The 23,401-nt window shown below is 38.6% G+C and overlaps 1 protein-coding gene across 11 annotated transcripts in view; it reads right to left on the reverse strand.

Moving 5' to 3' along the window:
• The window catches only part of DNM3 (dynamin 3), a 558,007-nt gene that overhangs the window by 333,158 nt on the left and 201,448 nt on the right, over nt 1–23,401 (reverse strand). For all 11 annotated transcript variants that reach the window (XR_007721269.1, XM_050767784.1, XM_050767809.1 and 8 more), the window contains exons 10-11: nt 19,893–20,031; nt 3,643–3,729 (exon numbers count right to left, since the gene is read on the reverse strand). Coding sequence is in view for 10 of the 11 variants with exons in the window: in XM_050767784.1 (XP_050623741.1) it covers nt 3,643–3,729; nt 19,893–20,031 (226 nt within the window). In the remaining variant the exon portion in view is untranslated. The remainder of the gene's footprint in view (nt 1–3,642; nt 3,730–19,892; nt 20,032–23,401) is intronic.

The raw sequence follows: 23,401 nt of genomic DNA on the forward strand, positions 1-23,401 counted from the left end.
AATCCATTTGGCCAAAAGCTTGTACCAACAAACTGTAATATTTGAACACAAATAAATTGTTGCCACTGTAAGGAGCAAAATATCTTCATAATCCTCAGCATCGCCAAAGGTTGTCCTGAATATCTTTTGGACATTCACACACATTAACTTGGACCGTAGTACAGGGGAAAAAAAAGTGGAAAAAAAATAAAAGCTATGGCTGTTCTCATTATATTCCTGGAAACTGGGAGTCTGTGTTCACTCTAGGAAAAGAGCCAGGTTGCATGTGGGGGATAAAAAGAAAAATAGTCCATTTTTTCTCCTCGTTTTTTCACTTTCTCAGAGTTTCTCACTGCCTTTTTCACCCACAGTTATTGAATATTTAGTTGAAGCAAAGTAAAGCTGCCCCGGTAGCAGGAGTTGCCCAGAAAGTCCACCGCTTCCACATGCAATGACACATATGGAAGCACCGAGACTAACGGCTGGCACACTCAGACACTCAAAACACCTTTGTTTAAGAAAAAGCTACAGACAGATTTATGGCTTTCCATATTTTTAATTGTGAAGATTTTTTTCCCACAAAGCTTCCAGAGCAGAAGTTGGTAGTAACTCTACTTTTTAAAGAAAGAAAGAAAACGGCAAGAATGCCCCAGAGCTGTTCAGGCACGGAGGCCTGAGGATATGGGTCACTCTGTCTAACTGGATACTTTAAAAGTACCACATGGCCCCAGGCAGAGCAGAGTCTGGAATTCAAATGTGAGATCTATCCAGAATGACATGTCCACACTACCAAAACCAGGCACGTTTCTGCTATGCCACACAGGTCCATATATTAGAGGTGACCACTACTAGCTGTGACAGGAACTTGATAACTGTTGGACCAGACCATCTGAGATTGTGACTCAGTAGGGAGATGCCTGTCCCATCCCTTATGTCCCACTTGGGGAATAAATTAATCACTGTAACTGAGTTGCAGATTGAAAACAATTTCCCTTGAAATCAGAAAAGGCAATTCTTCCTTGAATCTATCACGTGCCATAGCTCTTTGGGAACAATAACAAAAACAAAAACAACTAAAATTAATTAAGAACTAAGAACTAAGACAGATAGATACATATGTATATTTTTTTATTATACTATAAGTTCTAGGGTACATGTGCACAATGTGCAGGTTTGTTACATATGTACACATATGTATATTAAGACAGGGTCTCGCTCTGTCACCTAGGCTGGAGTGCAGTGGCGCAACCATGGCTCACTGCAGCCTAAATCCCCGGGCTCACATGATCCTTCCACCTCAGCCTCTGAGTAGCTGTGACTACTGGTAGTGCAGGCCACCATGCCCAGCTAATTGTTTAATTTTTTGTAGAGACAGGGTTTCACCATGTTTCCCAGGCAGGTCTCGAACTCCTGACCTCAAGCAATCTGCCTGCTTGGCCTCCCAAAGTGCTGGGATTACAGGTGTGAGCCACTATGCCTGGTCTTGCATTTTGATTACTTCTTCCATCTTCACAAAATGGCTGTGAGTTAACTACCTCTATTGTCTCACTTTAAGATGAGAAAATTGAAGTGTAAAGATGTCAAATAGGCCGGGCGCGGTGGCTCAAGCCTGTAATCCCAGCACTTTGGGAGGCCGAGACGGGCGGATCACGAGGTCAGGAGATCGAGACCATCCTGGCTAACACGGTGAAACCCCGTCTCTACTAAAAAATACAAAAAACTAGCCGGGCGAAGTGGCGGGCGCCTGTAGTCCCAGCTACTTGGGAGGCTGAGGCAGGAGAATGGCGTGAACCCGGGAGGCGGAGCTTGCAGTGAGCTGAGATCCGGCCACTGCACTCCAGCCTGGGCGACAGAGCATGACTCCGTCTCAAAAAAAAAAAAAAAAAAAAGATGTCAAATAACTTGTCACAAGTTACACAAAATGTTAACAACAGAGCTTGAATTCAAAATCAGGTAGTCTGAGCCCAGAACCCACAATCTTAACAACATTGTGATGTTTGAACATGCCATTTTGCTAAAACAAAAACTCTGAAATATGAAGAAGCTAACAACTGACATAGATATGATTAGAAATATTTAAAATGGTTTAAATAATTATCCTATATTTTCTCCAATATTATTTTGACAGAGGATCCCAAAGAGTTAAGTAGGATTTATTATCATTTGAATATTATAGATGAAAGACACTAAATTAAAACAGTTAGCTTATTTACTTAAGGTCAAGAGTACAGCTGATTCCTAAGATTTTACGGTTTCTCAGCCCAGGAGGGGCCAAGACACCAGACATTAGGGAGAACCTCTGGCCCTGGGGCTCCATATCTGGCTCTAGGCTTGACTTCACTGACTCAGGAGTTAATACTGATTTGTTCATCTCAACTGAAACACAAAGCCTGTTTTCTCCTCTTTTGGCTATTTCAGCTATTCAAGAGTGTGAAAGTTGATAAACAAGTGAAAACTATAAATAGTGATTAACTTTCAAAACACAATGATAAAAAGTAGTGACAATGAATCCACAGTTCAAGCAGAGAAAAGGTGGATACTGGAATCACTCACGAATGTCCCAACCTGCTGGGTCTCCATCCCTCTGTCCCCTTTCTCCTCCACCTGCTCCTCTTCCTGACACACACGCTATGTGTTGTGTGTGTCTCTCCCTGTAGTTTGTTCCTCTCTCTTTTATTTTGTCTTCTTCCTTTTCCCTATTTCTCCCTCACCTCCTTCCCACTCATTTGAGAATCACAAAATCCGGTAATACTAACTTACACAGGCTTTCAGAGAGCATATAGACCAATATATTAATGCTGTACATGAGAAAACAACAGTCCAAAGAAGTGATTTACACAAGAACATGATGTTATTTTGTGGAGAGCACATGGCCTAAGTCCAGTGTTCTCTCCACAACATCACACGTGCAGCTGTGTCATGGAATTCAAGGGTATGTAAAACCCTTTGTATTTCCTGTTACAATGTTTTATAAGTAACTAAGAAAAATCCATTTAAACGTAAGAAGATTTTTATTCTTTCCATGTAGTCCTTTATTTTTTAAATGGATTATTCTCACTTGAAAATAATCTTTCCAAATCACAGAGCTAGGATTAGAAAACAATTTCAGGGTCACTTCTTACAAACCACAAACATTCATAAAATAGAAATGTTTAAAAGAGTAGTTCTCAATTTTTCTTTTCAATCATAGGTTATATGGATAAGCTGATGAAAAGCTAGGTCCACTGTCTCCTTAGAAAACAATAAAAACACTGAGCATTTTGCATAATGTTTTAGGAGTTTGTGAATCTTCTGGAGCCCATCTGTGGGCCCATTAAAAGTTAAGAACTCCTGTCTTAAAGAGAAAATGTGGTATGTTTCTGGATTAGTGGTTTTCAAAGTAGGATGTATGCATGATCCATGGAGTGTTGAGAAAAAAAAATAACGAAACTCCTGTTACTGCTTTTGCATCTCATTCTTCTGAATGAAGTCTTTCTATTTGCTCATATTTTTAACATAAGTAAGATATGAATATAGTATGTGTATAATTCATAAATAAGTAAAAATAAATGTAGTTGTGTTCCACTATTTTTTTTTTCCTTTAAGCGACAGGCTGACTGTTGGGAACTACCAGACAACCTCGCAGAGACCTTCGACCTCCCACCAGGGAAGACCTCTCCTTACCTGGTCCTTTGTCTTCCCTTCTCGCTCACGAATGTGGTTAGCAACAATCCTTTCCGTCTCCTCGCAGAGCCTGGGGAAGTTTGCCAGCTGTCAAGAAAAGCAGATCTGAGTATTAATACTCAAAAAGTTACACTACCAAAAGAGAAGCAGAGATAAATTATGTATTTTACAGAAGATACTCATTTCCGTTCTGGAAGCAAAAATGAAATATCATCAACTTCTAAAGAAGAATGTCAAGGTGATGGGAGAGGCTTCACAAACTATCATCAGAAGTAACCTTGTTATGTTGAGGGAACACTTCAAAACCAGTGGAGCAATTCCCTAGGAAGAAAGCAGAACCGTGGATACCATCTAGCACTGGGCTCCTGCCGAGTTGGCACTTAATAAAATTCAAAGATGAAGAAGTCAGAAAACAGGACAAAGAAAAGGATAAAGACTAACATTTTATATAGTGCCTACCATGTGCCAGGAGCTAAGGACTTCATGAATTACCTCCTTCAATATTCACAGCAATCAGAAAAGACAGATATAATTATTAACCTCATTTATTTATTTATTTATTTATTTTTCCGAGATAGAGTTTCGCTCTTGTCACCCAGGCTAGAGTGCAGCTCACTGCAACCTCCACCTCCTGTCTCAAGCGATTCTCCTGCCTCAGCCTCCTGAGTACCTGGGATTACAGGCACATGCCACCAAGCTCAGCTAATTTTTGTATTTGTAGTAAAGACGGGGTTTCACCATGTTGGCCAGGCTGGTCTCTAACTTCTGACCTCAGGTGATCCACCTGCCTTGGCCTCCTAAAGTGCTGGGATTATAGGTGTGAACCACCATGCCCAGCCAATCCCATTTAATAGAGGAGAAAAGTGAAGCACAGAGAGATTAAGTAACTCATGCCCATGACTAAACAGCTCAAAAATGGTGGATTCAGGATTCCAACCTAAGTCCTAGGACTCCAGAGCCCATGGTCTTGTCCATTACTCTTCAAGGATGATTCATCCCATGAAGCACAGAGAGACTCCTTTAACTTTTTAAATTCTCCCCATAGAAAATAGATGTGTATATGTACATTTTTCCCCAAAACTATGGAAATTGTGTATGTCAATCACTTAACCCCATCTAAGTTATGCAGGTAATTGTTCAAAAAATAGTTTGTAAAAGTGAATAGATTAATTACAGTTGTTTTCAATATAAGGAAGAAAGAGAATGGGATGCTATGAAAATGTTTAAGGAACCCTAATCCAGAAGGAAGACTTAGACAGGCAAAGGTATGTAAGAATGGCCATGGAGAAGATGAAGTTTGCCAGGAACAGAAACATGTGTGAAGGTGAGATGGAAGTGCAGGCAATTAGCAGTGATAAAAGTAAAAGAAAGTCAGTGCAGAAATTGAGGATTATGATCCTGAGACAAAGCTAGAAAAGTAGAGAGGGGCCACATCAAGCAGATCCTTGCAATTCTGTTAGGAATTTAGGCTACTGAAGCAATTCAGATGGAATGGAAATAATGGTGGCTTCTACTGGGATGACAGCCATGGAAATGGAGAAAAGTGGGCACATTCATGACACGCCAGGCAAAATATTAATTCCAATTTTTAAAGTACTTGCAAATTAAAGGAGATTACTAGATAGCTCAATATAAAATAGGCAAAGAATATGATTCAATTCACAAAAAAGTAAGAGTCAATAAACAGAAGGAAAAATGAACTGTAAAGTGATCTAATGCAAAGAAAAGCAATAACTATTATGTTGGCAAATTGCTATGATTTTTTTATAAGACTTACTACAGGTGAAGGTATACTGAGATTAGCACAATTTAAACTTGCTGAGGGGTATCAACAAGAGAAATCTTTCTGGAAAGCAATTTGGCATTACGTATCAAAAGTCTTGCATGCGTGCACACACACACACAGACAGGGAGAAAGAGGCAGAGATCTCAACCTAATAACCTCACAGAGTACTGAACTACAATGATAAGGACATTCATCACAGCATTAGTTGGAAAAGCAACAATAAGATAAACAAATAAAACTATAAACTACCTAGTATCCGATGACGTTAAATAAATGAAGGTAGATCCACTTACGTGATGTAATGTAACCATTTTGAATGACACTTTTTTTTTTATTATACTTTTAAGTTCTAGGGTACTGTGCATAACGTGCAGGTTTGTTACATATGTATACTTGTGCCATGTTGGTGTGCTGCACCCATCAACTCGTCAGCACCCATCAACTCGTCATTTACATCAGGTATAACTCCCAATGCAATCTCTCCCCCCTCCCCCCTCCCCATGATAGGCCCCAGTGTGTGATGTTCCCCTTACCGAGTCCAAGTGATCTCATTGCTCAGTTCCCACCTATGAGTGAGAACATGCGGTGTTTGGTTTTCTGTTCTTGTGATAGTGTGCTAAGAATGATGGTTTCCAGCTGCATCCATGTCCCTACAAAGGACACAAACTCATCCTTTTTTATGGCTGCATAGTATTCCACGGTGTATATGGGCCACATTTTCTTAATCCAATCTGTCACTGATGGACATTTGGGTTGATTCCAAGTCTTTGCTATTGTGAATAGTGCCGCAATAAACATACGTGTGCATGTGTCTTTATAGCAGCATGATTTATAATCCTTTGGGTATATACCCAGTAATGGGATGGCTGGGTCATATGGTACATCTAGTTCTAGATCCTTGAGGAATCACCATACTGTTTTCCACAATGATTGAACTAGTTTACAATCCCACCAACAGTGTAAAAGTGTTCCTATTTCTCCACATCCTCTCCAGCACCTATTGTTTCCTGACTTTTTAATGATCGCCATTCTAACTGGGGTGAGATGGTATCTCATTGTGGTTTTGATTTGCATTTCTCTGATGGCCAGTGATGATGAGCATTTTTTCATGTGTCTGTTGGCTGTATGAATGTCTTCTTTTGAGAAATGTCTGTTCATATCCTTTGCCCACTTTTTGATGGGGTTGTTTGTTTTTTTCTTGTAAATTTGTTTGAGTTCTTTGTAGGTTCTGGATATTAGCCCTTTGTCAGATGAGTAGATTGCAAAAATTTTCTCCCATTCTGTAGGTTACCTGTTCACTCTGATGGTAGTTTCTTTTGCTGTGCAGAAGCTCTTTAGTTTAATTAGATCCCATTTGTCAATTTTGGCTTTTGCTGCCGTTGCTTTTGGTGTTTTAGACATGAAGTCTTTGCCCATGCCTATGTCCTGAATGGTACTACCTAGGTTTTCTTCTAGGGTTTTTATGGTATTAGGTCTAACATTTAAGTCTCTAATCCATCTTGAATTAATTTTTATATAAGGAGTAAGGAAAGGATCCAGTTTCAGCTTTCTACTTATGGCTAGCCAATTTTCCCAGCACCATTTATTAAATAGGGAATCCTTTCCCCATTTCTTGTTTGTCTCCGATTTGTCAAAGATCAGATGGCTGTAGATGTGTGGTATTATTTCTGAGGACTCTGTTCTGTTCCATTGGTCTATATCTCTGTTTTGGTACCAGTACCATGCTCTTTTGGTTACTGTAGCCTTGTAGTATAGTTTGAAGTCAGGTAGCGTGATGCCTCCAGCTTTGTTCTTTTGACTTAGGATCGTCTTGGCAATGCGGGCTCTTTTTTGGTTCCATATGAACTTTAAAGCAGTTTTTTTCCAATTCTGTGAAGAAACTCATTGGTAGCTTGATAGGGATGGCATTGAATCTATAAATAACCTTGGGCAGTAAGGCCATTTTCACGATATTGATTCTTCCTATCCATGAGCATGGTATGTTCTTCCATTTGTTTGTATCCTCTTTTATTTCACTGAGCAGTGGTTTGTAGTTCTCCTTGAAGAGGTCCTTCACATCCCTTGTAAGTTGGATTCCTAGGTATTTTATTCTCTTTGAAGCAATTGTGAATGGAAGTTCATTCATGATTTGGCTCTCTGTCTGTTACTGGTGTATAAGAATGCTTGTGATTTTTGCACATTAATTTTGTATAGCTAATGACACGGTAAGGTATTTACAACACTAAGTGAAGAAAATTAGGCTACTAAATATATAATGTGATTATGCACAAGCATAGTGTTTTGGTTTGGATATTTCTTCCCTCCAAATTCATACTAAAATTCAATCCCCAATGTGGCTACACTGACCAGTTGGGCTTTTAAGAGGTGATTGGGTCATGAAGGCTCAGCCATCATGAGTGGATTAATCCATTCATGGATTAATAGATTAATAGGTTATCATGGGAGTGGGACTAGTAGCTTTATAAGAAGAGGACTAGCAACCTGAGCTAGCATGCTACCACACTCAGTGCCCTTACTATATGACTGATACCCTGTACCACCTTGGGACTCTGCACAGAGTCCCCACCAGCAAGAAGGCCCTTACCAGAGGCAGACCCTCAGTGCTGGACTCCTCAGCTTCCATAACTGTAAGAAATAAATTCCTTTTCTGTATAAAGAAATAAATCCCTTTTCTGTATACCAGGTTTCAGGTATTCTGTTACAAACAACAGAAAATGAACTAAGACACATCCACACACACATGCACACATGCACAGAGTCACACACCACCATATACCCTCGATATTTTTCAAGGATATAGCCCAATCTTACAAATACCAACATTCTTGAGTAATATGGTAGCATATAATATTTCTCCAAACTTGTAAGGACTCGGATCAAGTCCTGAAATGTGGCTTCTGTATGGTCACCTGCGGTCACTGTACACATTACCTTTACAGCATGCACAACATATATTAGTGTGTTAGCAAGATAACAAACTACATTACTTCATGGAACCATCATAATCACAAGATCTCATATATGTTAAATCTTCCGTTGCTGCAAGTCTACTCTCTCTGCATAGAAAAAGATTTGCACGATACTAAAAAGTGTTAATAGAGATAATTCTTTGAATAATGCATAATTTTATTTATCTACATTTTCCAAATATTTCTACAGTAGATATAGATTATGTTCATAACATCATAAAAGCATAGAAACCTGACTGCTTTAGTTACCTCAAAAATCATCACCAGTGTCTCTATGAGGTCCTCGATTTCTCATCCCCTTACTGTCTCTTATCTGAATCCTGAGATGTATGCTCACCTGGGGGCTAATTTCATGAATTATTGCAAGATACAAATGGAGCTCATACTTCTCATTTTGGCAACATTCTCCAGAAAGAGCTCTATTATACCAGAACCCCTCTTAACTCTCTGAAAGTCCTGCAAGTTATTTTTTGTGAGGCTTATAAAAGCCTTCAGAGTGGAAGAGATGGCTGATTAATTCCAGTCCTTCTTGACTAGTGCAAACCTGAGTGATGTATCTGACACCAACCATTAGCCTGCCCTAGGCCACCAAGACAATCAATTCCCCTGCACCCAGACAGCCTCCCAAGCTATTCAATGACAGCCAGACTATTATAGAATCACTTTGCCTCAGAGAAGTAACTACGCAAGCAATTGAGGTCTACCAAGGAAGACTGGGATGCCTTTAACAACATTTAGAAAACAGATTACAGCAGAAAGTTATTTTTAAAACCATCAAATAGTGGCAATATAAATATTTATTCAGAAACTAAACACTTGATAGCTGAAGGACCCCAGGCCAGTACATGGCCATCATTAAGTCAGGGAAAGGCCAAAATGACAAGAATATCCCATGAAGTACAGACATCTAAGAATGCCTCCAATCTACTGGCCTTGGCAGGAGGATTGATCTGTGTGCATGCGTGTATCTCCTGATCTTTCCAAGATTACTGCCCGTGGGCTTAATTCTACCAGAAAAGGAATCTGTAAGAGCCACAGTTTTGTACCTACAATTGAGACAACTGGAAGTCAATAAGCCTAAATTCTAAGCAGAACAAAAGAAAAAGAGTATACACTAGAAGAACTACCATTATGGAGACAAAGGAGGAAAAACCTTGAAGAGACACTAAGCAATGTAAGATTTAGGCATCACTGAATGGCATTAATGAAACAACTGGTTTGTTTACTACCTGGTTGATATTGAACTGATTGTGGGAGTATAAGAGTCAAAATCTTGGTTTTAACTGCTGGCTTTCAAATATATATAAATAGTCCCAATTCTTTTTATATATAAATAGTCCCAAATATATAAATAGTCCCAATTCTTAAGATACATACATAGAGAGGCTTAAAAAAAAAAAAGTCCTACTGATGTTTAAAATTATTTCTGATTAGGCTTTCTACCACTCATTTCATTATTTCATTTAATCTCATAATGAGATTATTTCATGATCTCATTCAAACTGTGCCCTGCTCAGTTTGCGTCACCCTTTACTTAGCTTTAAAACATACTTAACTTTGATTGCTCAATTCAATCCCTCACCTCTCTTCTATGTCTCTTATTTAATGTGCAATCACCATTTCTTCAATCATTTATTCCATTATAATTGTCAATCATTTTTGCACTTTTTAAATTTGAATGTCAAATTAAAAGCCTATAGTTGTAAGAATACGGGAGTTATTATTTGTCAAAGTAATCAGAATATTAATTATGTATGCCCAAATAATATTGATGTAGAAGATGTCATCTTTAGGCCTTTATTCCTCTAATGATTAATTAAATAACCTATAAATTGGTTTATAGAGAGTCAAGGGATTAAGGATTTGCTATTCGTTATAATAACTACATTCCTAAATTTATGTCACATCAGTCATTCATTGTGCAACTGCTACAGTCCAGCTCCATGCTCAGTTTATGTCATAACACCTGATATTAGAAACCACATAGTCTTGAGTGGCAGGTTGCCTATACAGATAAATAGTCATATAAGAGAAATATTTTCTAAAAACCAAGGGGAAATATGAAGAAATAAATGCATAAACCAGGTATGAGAGGTCCTCTGAAGATTTGATGCTTACATTATAATAGTGAAACTTGTAGTCAAAGCTATACATTTATTATACAGCAAATTAGTTCTAAATGGCTTATTGTTAAAATTGCATTGAACATCCTTTTTTTTTTTTTTTAAGACAGAGTCTCACTCTGTTGCCCAGGCTGGAGTGCAGTGACACATCTTGGCTCACTGCAACCTCCACCTCCTGGGTTCAAGCAATGCTCCTTTCTCAGCCTCCTGAATAGTTGGAACTATAGGCACCCACCACCACGTCTGGCCTGCGTTGAGTATTCTTAAATAATAAAGAAGATTCAATGGAGAAACAATACAATATACATGACTTTAGGAATCAAAACCTTCAACATTTAATTCAAGGAGAATATTTTAATTATACATGTTCTGAGAGAAAGCAGCAAAACATGTTTTAATAAGGTCCAATGTTATAAGTGTTATTTAGGGTAGTGATTAATTATTTTGGTGGAACCTCAATATAAAAATTTAATTTCAATAAGTCACATTTTCCTAGAGAAAAAAAAAACTTGGAAGACATTTCTATCCAACAAAACAAAAATTATACACTTCCAAAATGTATTAACAGTTTATCAAATCATAAGATCTATGCTATGCTAGTACATTTTTCTTAAAATGGTCAAGAGACCAGGCAAGATTTCTGTATCTTCAAGAGGAACAAGTTCGATGCCTCTAGCAAAAACTGGAGTTATTAGGTAACCATCTGTTCATAGTTCCATACCAAACCTCACTAAGAAAATAAAGTCAGAACAAAATTTTTTCTATACTTAAATTGACTTGATTGGTTTGGCTGACCTAAAGATAAGGGTTTTTATGAAAAAGCTATAAACCTTTAAATGCTAGCTGCTTGCTACAAACCAAGTAGAAATAATTCAAGTGATGAGTGAATTTTAGCACTCATAAGAGCATTCAATTTTTTTATTTCATTTTCTGTGAATTAACCACCCACCCAACCCGACAAAATCCCTTGCCATCCTTTGTTTTGGTATAGCATAGTGTTGGATTTATTCAGGATATGAGAAGACACTCATCTGCGCACAACACATTTGCTATGAAAAAAAATTTTTTTAACAGATGTATTTGTAGAAAAATTTACAAAGGTGATTGAAGATGAGAAGCAATTGTAATATAAAGAGATCAAGAAATAGTGACTGTTTTCTAAGTTGCACAGGGGTTAATGGGAAAGTTCCTTATGGGGTGTTCTACATTGGCATATGAGTGGCATGTGAGAAGTCAAGGAAGGTCAAAGTGAAGTTGGCAGGAAGCGGAAAGGAGTGCCAGATCCCAACTAGGCGAACTGGGACCAAGTGGGCTAATGTTAGGCTTCCTTCTCCAGGTGGGCAAATACTTAATCTAGAAACCTCAAATATTTTCCACAAAGAGCAGGAGAAGTGGTGAGGTATAAGATGGAAAAACTTTTAAACAGAGAAATGAAGAGAACTCTAGTGTTATTTATGAAATGCTAAGGAATAAGAAACAAGGAGAGTAGAAAAACAAAAACAAAATTAAAAGTCAAACCTTGAGTGAATAAAACTGGGTGCCGCAGAGTAGTCAAAAGGCCTGTTACTTAAGTAATTCAGAAAACATCCAAAAAGGAAGTCAGGGTGGGTTGACATGGTGGCAAAACAACACCTGAAGATCATAATCAGATTTTCATCTCTCTCTTCCCAAGTTTATCTCTGGTAGACACATTAATGAGCAGTTAAAATGGAAAAAAAAAAAAAAAAACCTTCAAAACAGAAAGTGGGAGAAAAATCAGGGACCATGGTAAATTATAAATTAAGAACCAATTATAAAGATTACAAATCCTTTAATGAGTTTTAAGATTAAAAGGTGAGATTCTATCACATTAAAACTGAGTCCCAGGCCTGAATTTCCTAAAATACCCAACAAAAGTTTCAGACTTTAATAACCTGTCTGATTTGAAGCCTGGGCACCAGGCTATTACATGGCACCAACCTGGGCACCATGTCTATTACATTAGACATGTATTGTATGCAAAGCACAGCACAGAGTTTGACTGGGTGGCAACCATTAGGAGGTGAAATGCAAGTATTTTCATGCAGCGTAAAAATCACAGCACATCTATATAAACCTAAAAGAAAGTCCTAAATAGTATGATGCTTTGAAGCCATTTTCCTTCATCCTACTTCAGACAAATTGACTGTCACCTACTGAATCAATGAGATATAATTCATTTTTTTAATCATTCATTCAATAATTACTGTTGAAAACCAGGCTGTTTTAGGGTTGACAAACAGAGCAATGAGCTTAATAAGCCAAGTTCTTATTCTCATGCAACTTGTATTCTCAAGGCCCCTTGATTATCTTATGACAACAACAACAGACATAAATAATATAATTAATATATTAAGAGTAATATATACGGCAAAGAAAAATAAAGTTTGGTAAGTAGATGAACGATGGCGTGTGTGTGTGTGTGTGTGTGTGTGTGTGTGTGTGTGTGTGTGTTTGGGGGAGGGCTATGCAACTGTAAACAGAAAAGTCAGCGAAAGACTCTGCTTTATGGGGCATTTGAATAGCAGAGACCTGAAACAAGCAATGGTTTGATCCATGCAGCTATCTTGGGGCAGATCATTTCCTACATGAAGAATGAGAAGTGCAAAGACTCTACAGTCATGTTTCATTGGCCTGCTAAATAAATAAGGAATCCAGTGCAGCTGGAGGAATAAGGAAATCCAGTAAATAAATAAGGAATCCAGTGCAGCTGGAGAGGACCGAGAGGAGGAGAGAAAGGGGAGGAGATGAGTTTAGAGATGAAAAGCTGGGGGCAAGACTGTGCAGGGCCTTGGAAGCCATGGTAAGGACTTGGATTCACTTGTTTAGTTATGTGTATTTAGAGCTAGATATTTACTTACCTAATAAGCCACAAGATTCAGCATTTCTTCTAACAGCACTTCTTAATGGAAAATCTTTCCCTTTATTTATTTTTTTAATTTTTTTTTTGGAAATGGAGTCTCACTGTTGTCACCTGGACTGGAGTACAAAGGTGCGATCTCGACTCACTGCAACCTCCACCTCCCGGGTTCCAGCAATCCTCCTGCCTTAGCCTCCTGAGTAGTTGAGACTATAGGCACCCCCTACCACGTTCAGCTAATTTTTGTATTTTTATTAGAGATGGGGTTTTACCACGTTGGCCGGGCTGGTCTCAAACTCCTGACCTCAGGTGATCCACCTGTCTTGGCCTCCCAAAGTGCTGAGATTACAGGCGTGAGCCACCACGCCTGGCCCTTTCCCTGTATTTCTAATAGCTGACTAAGGTATCCTTTTTTTCCCCCCTTGCAAAACTTTTTTTTTCTAAACAGGAAAAAAATCAATTAATTAGTATGATAATGATCCAAGAATGCGGTTTCCCAAAAGGCCAGTAAATGTCACAGTTGCTAAACTGTGGTTAAAAAAACCAAGATGTTCCTCTCAGTGCTTCCTGAAAAGACCTTCAGCACCCTGTGATGATGATGCACTGGAGAAGAGGAGGTAAGGAAAAGCAGCTGAAAAGAGATGCCCGCCAAAATAATTTTAAAGTTGAGATGTCCCTGGCATGAAGCCAAATAGCTCATAAAGCTCTAATGTTCCTGTCTTATCCTCCAGTGCCCCAGAGACAACAGTGAGAAAATATCTGGGAAGAAATGCATTCCCCCAGGTTAGGAGTCTAGCTTTGTGTTTTGTTGTTTGAACACACATAAATCCCATATGTTCTTCACTGATGTTTATTTAATGCAGCTGAAGAAAAAAGCATTTAAGGTTTTTACACATAAGGCATCACATGAGGAGTTGTAAATGAAAACTGTATTTTATGTTTATATATCTATATACGCTATAACAGAAATATATATATAATTACAATATAGCTGGAATTACTTATTTTCACATTGCCTGGGGCAGTCTTTGATTACTCCTATTACTCCAGTGAAAGTATTCATAGCACCCCCTTTAAGTCTCAGAAATGTCTTGTACTGAACAATAAATTACATAGTCACCTTATCTATGGCTCATGTTCAAAAGAAGGCAAGTAATAAAGTCCCAGCAGACTCAACTCTAATTAGGATTATTTTGCTTTGCAAAATATTTTAATTAGACCAGTTTTTAAATAAAAGATATTGAAAGTATACCTAATAAGGCCAAAAATGAAAAACATCAAAATGCAGCATAAGGAAAAGGATAGATGTTTGAAAGAAAATCTGCCTAAATTTTATCATCTTAAAAGGAATGGCTAAAATACTCTTTTAAAACCAAGTATATATATTTGTGACCACTGGATAACTTTAGAACATCTAAATTGTCAGTAAACGTTTATAAAATGCCCATATGTGGAGTTGGTCACTGTGTTACAGTCTAGTTAGATAAGATAAAAAACACAGTGCCTTTTTTTCAAAGGAGCTTATAATCAACAAGAGGAGATATGTAAACAAATAAATACAAACAAATCTCAGGGCAGTATCATAAATGCTATGATACAAATACACATAGGGTATCAACAGAAGCACTAAAAGGGGAGTTGGGAGAGAGACCAGGAAGGGACTCACAGAGGCCCTTTGAGAAGATTTTAAGGAAAATAGAATGATTGAGCTGGCTCCCTAAAAATGAGAGGGGATGGCAGGTAAACACAGGAGGGAAAGTGAGACATTCTAGACAAAAGGAATCACTTATGCAAACGGCAAAGGCATGAAAAATCTTTGAAGATAGTGCAAATCATCTAGAATGGCTGAAGCAAGCGGTGGGACCAAAGATATAGCTGGAGAAGTATTCAGAGATCAGACGGGGAAGCTAAATACAATCCTAAATTAGCTGAACTTTATTCTCAAGGCTCTGAGAAGTCGTTGAATAATTTTGAGGATATAGGCAAAAGGTATATCTGTTTTTTAGAAAAATCACTTTGCAAGCAGTGGCAAAGATGAATTTGAGGGTGACCAGGCTAGAAGTAGATCTGTTAGGGGGCCACTGGAGTAATTCAGGCTTAAAAGTAATGCTCAGCACTTTAAGTAAGAAAAGAGAATAGTTGCAGTCAAGCCTCCCTTAAAGAGGCTTGAGCTAGAAGTACAGATTTGGGAATCAGCAATATTTTAAGTGGTAGTTGAACTATCACAGACATGATCTGTCAAGGAGAAAATATAGTAAGAACAGAATAAAACCAGGAGTAACCTCTGTGGGATCCCAGTGTTTAGAGGCAAGCAAAAATGGACGAATGCTCAAAGGAGGTGGAGAAGGAATAAAGAGAAAGAGGGAAGAGAGCCCATGAGAGAGGAGTGCCAGCTTTATAAAGAGAGTGGAATATAGTCTCAGGAATAAGAGTGTCCATTGGGCTTGGCAATCAGGACTCTCACTGATCTTTGCAATAATTAACTCTATAGAATAGTGGGTTAGAAGCCAAATTTCAGTTGAGGAATTAACTGGAGATGAGACAGCAAAATGCAAAGCATAAATTACTTTTTTCCCAAGAAGGCTGACCATGAAAGGAGAAAAGTAGGGCAGCAGATGAGTCTTTGTCACTGTTTTTTTTTTAAATTTGGACAGACATAGATATGTTTATAAGCTGATTTTTTAAAATGTGATGGTGAAGATGATGATTCAGGAAATAAAAGGCTAAAAAGAGTACATCCTCAAAGGAGGTGAGAGTACAGATAGGAAACCATCCCCTACCCCCTTGGTCAGGAATAGTATCTCAACAGAGAGGATAAGAAGGGGGTGTGGCTGTGAATACAGGTAAGTTTGAGGGATAGAAGACAAGAATCAATGTTTCATAGTGCCCATTTATGGCCCCTATTTTCTCTGCGAAATCTTCACTGAAAGTGAGGATGAAAGTGATGAGTCAGGTGGCTTGAAGAGAGTGCTAAAAGTGTAACATCATTATCATGGAGAACACAGGAAGTTGCTAATTACTAAGATACTGAAGCACTACTGGGCGGCAGTTGAAATTGGACTAAGAGGAAGACCATGAATATATTGTGACACCAGTTCACACAAATAGACAAATATCTCCAAGCTCTTCAGAAGCCTGTGGGGAAAGGAAAATAAAGACAAGCAGTAAATTTTAGCAGTCCTGGAGTTTCAAAAGGTGGCCAAGTTAATCCAAGTGGAACTGAAGTAATAGATAAGAAAACTAATGATGGATGTACATCTGCTCACCCGTACACCTTATGGGCTCTAAGGTTTAATGCTGGAAGGGGAAATAACAGGAGGCTCCCACTTTAGCAGCAAGGCCCAGACACATTTTCCAACCTAGACATGTCAGCAGTGAAGTGGACACAAAATTTCAAACCTTCAAAATAGAGCTTTTCCGTTAATTTCCCAATTGGCTTAAAATCTAAAGAGGATGAAGGGGGTGATCAGCATTCTGCAGGCCCTTTAAAAGGGTTTACGATTTCCTAGCAAAACATTTTTTGATGACAACAAGAGCCAGACGTCATGAAACTATGTGCTAGCTCAGACTGAATGGAGAGCAAAGATCTCAAGGAAAAGTTGCTTTCAGGCATTGGACATGATATCCGCATGGACATTGAACACTTCCAAGTTGAAGGTGAATTGGGGATGGAGAGGAAAAATGTAAGCCAGGTTCTAAAGATCCTGAAGAATGCAAGGGAGTGACCTGGAACTTGGTGGTGACAGTGAATATAAGGAACAGGTACAGCTGGCACCACCTAGGCCTTAATGGAAGACTGAGAAAGTGAAGGAATAATCTTTGGAAGCCACAAAAGGAGAAGTGGGCAAATGTCATACCCAATAAAGGCCCTCAGATTTTTCCAGTTTGGGCTAGAATAAATATCCTTCACTGAAGAAAGCTAAAGGGTAAACAGTAACCTCAGGGGAAAAGCTAGATTTTATGTTTATCTAAGGCAAACTATAAAATGTTTTGAGAAGATAGTAAAAATATATAGAAGACCAATCCAAGGAGCATAATGGAAAGGGTGGAGAGCAAGAATAGAAGCCAAAAAGTGTCTGGGAACAAGCTGTCTCATCCCATGCCATCAGAACTGACTGTTGGCTTTCCAGTAGGTTGGATAAAATGGGAAATGATAAAAAAAAAAAAGAAAGATTCATGCATACCATAAACACTTTATATAACTTAAAACATAAATGTCCACACATGTGCCAATCTTTTGATGTAAGGCCAAGGTCTGTTCTCTGCATATGGATCTGCTGATCGGAGTTATGCATCTTCTGTCTTACATAAACCACATCCTTCATCTATGATTTCCAGTTTTGCTTTCTTTACAGTGGAGGGAGAACCTGAAGATACTTGTGAAATAATTTGACTGCCAAACTTATTCAGATTTTTACAATCCCCTCCTCACACACACACACATTCTTTTGCCATTATCCTGCCTACACCTAGTCAATAGCAAAGCTTTTGCAGCTAACATTTATCAAGTCTTCTCACAGCATTCAGGTTAGTTTTCATAGAAACAAAACTCAAAGTCTTTTTTGCATTGGATCAGTTTAATTACTCTGTTTATTCAAAGTATATTATTCAAATAAGTACGACTGGCTAAATGGGTTTGGGAACAAACGCAGCACAACTGTCCCTCGTAAAGAAGACAGGTTAATTGGTAGGAGTAAGAGACATGGACAACCTAAAGAGAAGCCTCTGGCTAAACACATCTGTGTGCTGAGAGTGGCAATCCTTAGGAAACTCAGTATCAGTTAATCTTGAAAGTCAGCAAAGAGATCAATTAAGAGAGCTTTAAATGTACAAGGGACATGATAGGTTGCATTTTGAAGAGTAGGTGAGGGTAGCAGGGATGAGAACTGTTAGCAACTGACTTCAGCTTTCCAAGAGGTGAGCCGATAGAAAGATTGATTTTTTTCAACTCCATGTGCATTCTTCTTTCTGTCCCTCAGTCCCTTTACTCCTGTGGCTCTTCTTGTTTTGGAGAAGAAAAACCAGGAGTTTAGGAAATGAGGTGGAAGAGCAGTAGGAGCTCTAGAAAAGGGGTCTGAAACTCCCAGTCACCTCTGGGTCCCAAGCTAGTTCCATTTACTGCTTTTCTTTCAGCCTTCACATCTAGGAATTCGGCCCACTTGCCTCTTCTCCTATGTACATCTGTTCTTTACCTGAGCCCTTCTGTCAGGTAAATGGGAACTAATATTCATATTCATTCTAATTCTCTGTCCCTCTCATTCTCTCTCTTTCTTCCCACTAGTTTTTCAGAAAGGTAACTCCTCGTAACCATCTATAAAGGGAAAGATAACAAAACTAACAAAAACAGAATTATCATAGTTTGGAGAAATATTAAAAGCATGAGTGTTAACTGTCAGGGGGCTAGACCTACCCTACTGTAAACACCATCACTAATTCTCTTTTTGTGTTTCTCAATACAAGATATTCCTTCCATGAACCGAGAAATTCAGCACATGTTCTACATATTCCTCAGTGAGGAGTCCTCCTACTTGGGAAGTCTTACCCCAGCACTCTACAGCATAGATTTAATAGATACTCAGGGTAGAGAATATCTATTAATATTTATGTTATTTATTAATATCTATTTATAAATATCTATTAATATTTATGCAGGCTGCAGGCTTTGGCACTGGATCCTCCCCACTCCTAAGCCCTCTTCCCTCCCCTCCTCACCACTTCTTAATTCGTTAACTTCTCTTCCTGCAACTGAATTCTATAGTACCTCTTTTGGAAAATCTTTTCAACACTTCCCTGCTGCTAAAATGGCAATTTATGGATCACCCACCATTTACTGAGCACTTAAACTATGGTTAATCAGTGTGTTAGGTGGCCCATAGGTTTCAGGCATCATCTTGTTTAATCCTCACTAAAGTGGTATTACTATTATCATCACCATCCTCATTTGACAGATAAATTAACAAGACTAGAGAGGTTAAACCCAAGGTCACATAGAAAGTATCAGAGCCAGGATTTCAATCTAGGTCACTGAAACTCCAAGGCTGGGTTCTTATCCACTACACTACACTGCCCCTTCCCAGAACACCCAGGCTCAAGTGGAATACATATTCGCAATTTGGAAGAATTTTCTTATGATATACGTACTATCGATGATTTCCTTCTCTAACAATTACCCTCATCCATGCACCACAGGAAAAATAAGCTTAGGGCATTTGCCTAATAGTTTGGAAATAATATTTATTTGTTTAAGACAACAAGGGGAAAATCAGCCAAAGAAATACACTCTTTCTAAACCACCGCATTAGGAATGATAGAAAACAGTATGTCTGCCCTCCATGAAAGCAATTCCCACTCAGTATTTTCCACAACCCTTCCCTGTAGGCAAACACACAACATCTGTAACAAAGTGAGGGTCAGGGAAAGAGAATCATGCAATGAGATAGGGAATGTTGGTAAACCAAAGCCATGTCCTGGAAAGTTAAATAATTCCAACTTACTTTTTTGGTACACTTCTTCACAGTGTTGATTAATTCTTGTATTACCAGATCCACACTCTTCAAAGAAGGCCCTTTCAACTTTACAATCTGTTTCTTGACTATCGCTTCAAATGCCATGTCTGGAGTAAACAATCCTGTCCTGAAGGTAAGAAAGCAAGCAGCCCATGAGATTTTTTAAATTGAGTAATATTCAAAAATCTTTTGAAAAATGTTTAAATTAACATCCTTTTTAAATTAAGCATGTAATAGACCAAGTTTAAAAGTTACATAGTGATTTGTTCCATCCACAGCACTGCTATAATAATATCTTTTTTTTTTTTTTTTTTTTTTTTTTTTTTTTTTGAGACAGAGTTTCGCTCTGTTGCCCAGGCCCGATCTCAGCTCACCGCAAGCTTCGCCTCCCGGGTTTACGCCATTCTCCTGCCTCAGCTTCCCGAGCAGCTGGGACTACAGGCGCCCACCACCCCACCCGGATAGTTTTTTGTATTTTTTAGTAGAGACGGGGTTTCACTGTGTTAGCCAGGATGGTCTTGATCTCCTGACCTCGTGATCCGCCCGTCTCGGCCTCCCAAAGTGCTGGGATTACAGGCTTGAGCCACCGCGCCCGGCAATAATATCTTTAATATTGCTAAACCATAATAAGTTCTAATCTATGGAAGATTAGTATTAGCTGAAAACAGTGCCCAAAATGTTTATATGGTACATCTTGTGACCCTTAACTAATATTTAACTGTAATTTGTCTTATCTCACTGTTTCACAGCAATAAAAAGAAATGCTACAATAGAAATGGTGTTCTCAATTTAGATTCCTATTTCTAAAAGATTCCAAAGTCAATTCCTTTTCCTTTGTGGAACAGCCAGTGAGCTTCACTTTTTATACATTAAAATAGTAGATTATACAATTTATCCATTCCAGGACAGCTATATTACTGTCAGCCTGACAGTTCCCACTCTGAGGTCCTGGGGTACTGGGAGAATAAGACAGTAAGGGGAGTTATGAATTAATTTTAATATTTCAAGATGCCTAAATTAAATAATGACTTTACAAAAATAACAAATGATAACCAAAGTAACAAGTGTCTTCCTTTGGGCTCTAATTAATTCAAATTGGTGTTATAACAATGCTTCTCTCATGCTGAACAGGAACTCAGGAAAGCAGATATATACATGTGCATATGTGTATGTGTTTCATAAAAAGTGAAAAATGATTACTCAAATTTAAACAAAAGGTCAATAGAGAGAAGCTACAATAACAGAGGCCTTTGAACTCTGAGACTTGGCCATAACTGAAGGCTGGCAGGCTGCAGGCTTTGGCACAGGATCCTCTCCACTCCTAGGCCCTCTTCCCTCCCCTCCTCACCTCTTCTTAATTAGTTAACTTCTCTTCCTGCAACTGAATTCTACAGTACCTCTTTTGGAAAATCTTCACACTTCCCTTATACTATCTTGACTAAACGCTCCTTCTTATCATTTGCTTAGCACCCTATGCTCACCTCTATTTCTAACTGTAGTAATCATACTATATTATAATGGTAATTTCTCCAAACTAGGTATGAATCGAATTCAAACTGTTCAGTACAATATTAAAATTTTTTCACTCTTTGACTATAATCTTTCTTCATAGTTACTTTTCTCCTCGCCTTTCGCGTACCCTATGTTTTAGTCAATTTGCATTTGCTTATATTGTATGTCTTTGCCTTTGTCTATGATGTTCATTTCACGCTCTTCACAATTTTGGTCTATTCAAATCCCACCTGTGCTATAAAGCCCAGATGCAAAGCAAGCACTTACAGTTCCAGTCTTTCCCCAGTCCTGCTGCTGAGACCTTCCTTCTTGGAAGCCCAGCATTCTATTTCACATTGCAGGAAGCTGGGCACATGTTTTAGTCCCATCACTACACAGGAGGGAGAGTTGTTACCCTATTTATCTTGATTTGCCCCATAAGGACCGTCTCCCTCCCTTGCTCATAGTCAGCATTCAGTGTTAACAAAACAATGGAGAAAAACAAAGCATCTCTTCCATCAAGTCCTTCATGGGCAAAGAGGGCTTCTACTACTCAAATAGCCAATGGAATCAAATGGGAAAAAAATTGTCAAACCAAGCATATTTAAAGGCCTAAATAAGCATACCGTGAGTATGTCTTAAGCTCAGGACATTGTGCATTTCTTATCATCTTACAGGCAAATTTATAATAACAACCAACAATCTCCTGTTGTTAGGCATATAAGTCAGAAATCAACAACTCTGAATTACTGAGATTTTGCAGTTATATTTGACAAAAGCTACATATGGTAATGAGTTTTACAAGTGAAGTAAAAATACTGTATTTGGCTGAGTTCAAATACTGCATGACCCAAAAAATGTAATTTGGTTCCACTGCATCTATCAGATAAACATGTCCAAATACCAGATCTGCCCAGCTAAAAAGTAAAACAGTTTCTACACCATATGTATTCTGGATTTGGTGTAGAAGAAATAGAATAGGGAGCTTAGAAATCCTATCGATGATAAAAGAAAAAACATTAGGTTTAGTTATAGAGGTTTTCTCCTCTTCACTTTGTAAACTCATATCTGCCCATACTATTTGAGATTTGTGGAGCAGATTGTCTAAATTTTAAAACAATAAACAACTCAAGCATCATAACTCCTTTGTAAAATCACTCATCACATGCACGCTCAGTGTCAAGCTTTGCCTTCTCAGGGTCTGTTCCCAGCATAGTCTCAACTCGGCCCTTTGGCAGAGGCTGAGCCACAAACGACAACAGGCAGAGGCCACCTCCTACATATGAGGCAATCTGTGTACTAGGCAACTTAAGTTTTATTTCCTTGAATTAAGGACACTACAATTCAACATATGCTCATTAAGTTATGTTTAGCCTTCTGTACATGAAATGAAGAAATAAGTATTTTAAAATCATTTGTTTTCATCGTAGTTCTTTAAAGAAATTGTTACGAACTGAATGTTTGTGTTCCCCTAAAACTTCATATGGTGAAACCGTACCCCTCAATGTGATGGTAGTAGGAGGTGGGGCCTTTGGGGGATAATTACATCATGAGGGCAGAACCCTCATGAATGGGATTAGTGCCCTTATAAGAAGAGGCCAGAGAGCTGACTAGCTTTCTGTCTGCCACATGAGGACAGAATGAGAAGACAGCAATGTGCAGGCTGGAAAAGGGCTCTCACCAGAACCCAACCATGCTCACACCCTGACCTAGGATTTTCAAACTAAATAAATTTCTGTTGTTTATAAGCCACCCAGTCTGTGGTCATTTGTTACAGCAGTCCAAACAGACTAAGATAGAAGGTAATTTAGAATAAACTCACTTTAAACAAGTGGAAATTCAGACACAAGTTCCACCCCACCCCCAGCTCCACCCAGCTCAGGTCCCTCTGCTCTCCTGACCACATTCCTCAAGACAGTCCCAATGCACATGCATGATTCCTGGCTCCATGGGTACATGCTGTGCCCTCTCATCTCTGTACCTTTGGTCATCCCACACCTTCCACC

This window comes from Macaca thibetana, chromosome 1 (genome assembly GCF_024542745.1).
Source record: "Macaca thibetana thibetana isolate TM-01 chromosome 1, ASM2454274v1, whole genome shotgun sequence".
Lineage (NCBI taxonomy): Eukaryota > Metazoa > Chordata > Mammalia > Primates > Cercopithecidae > Macaca > Macaca thibetana.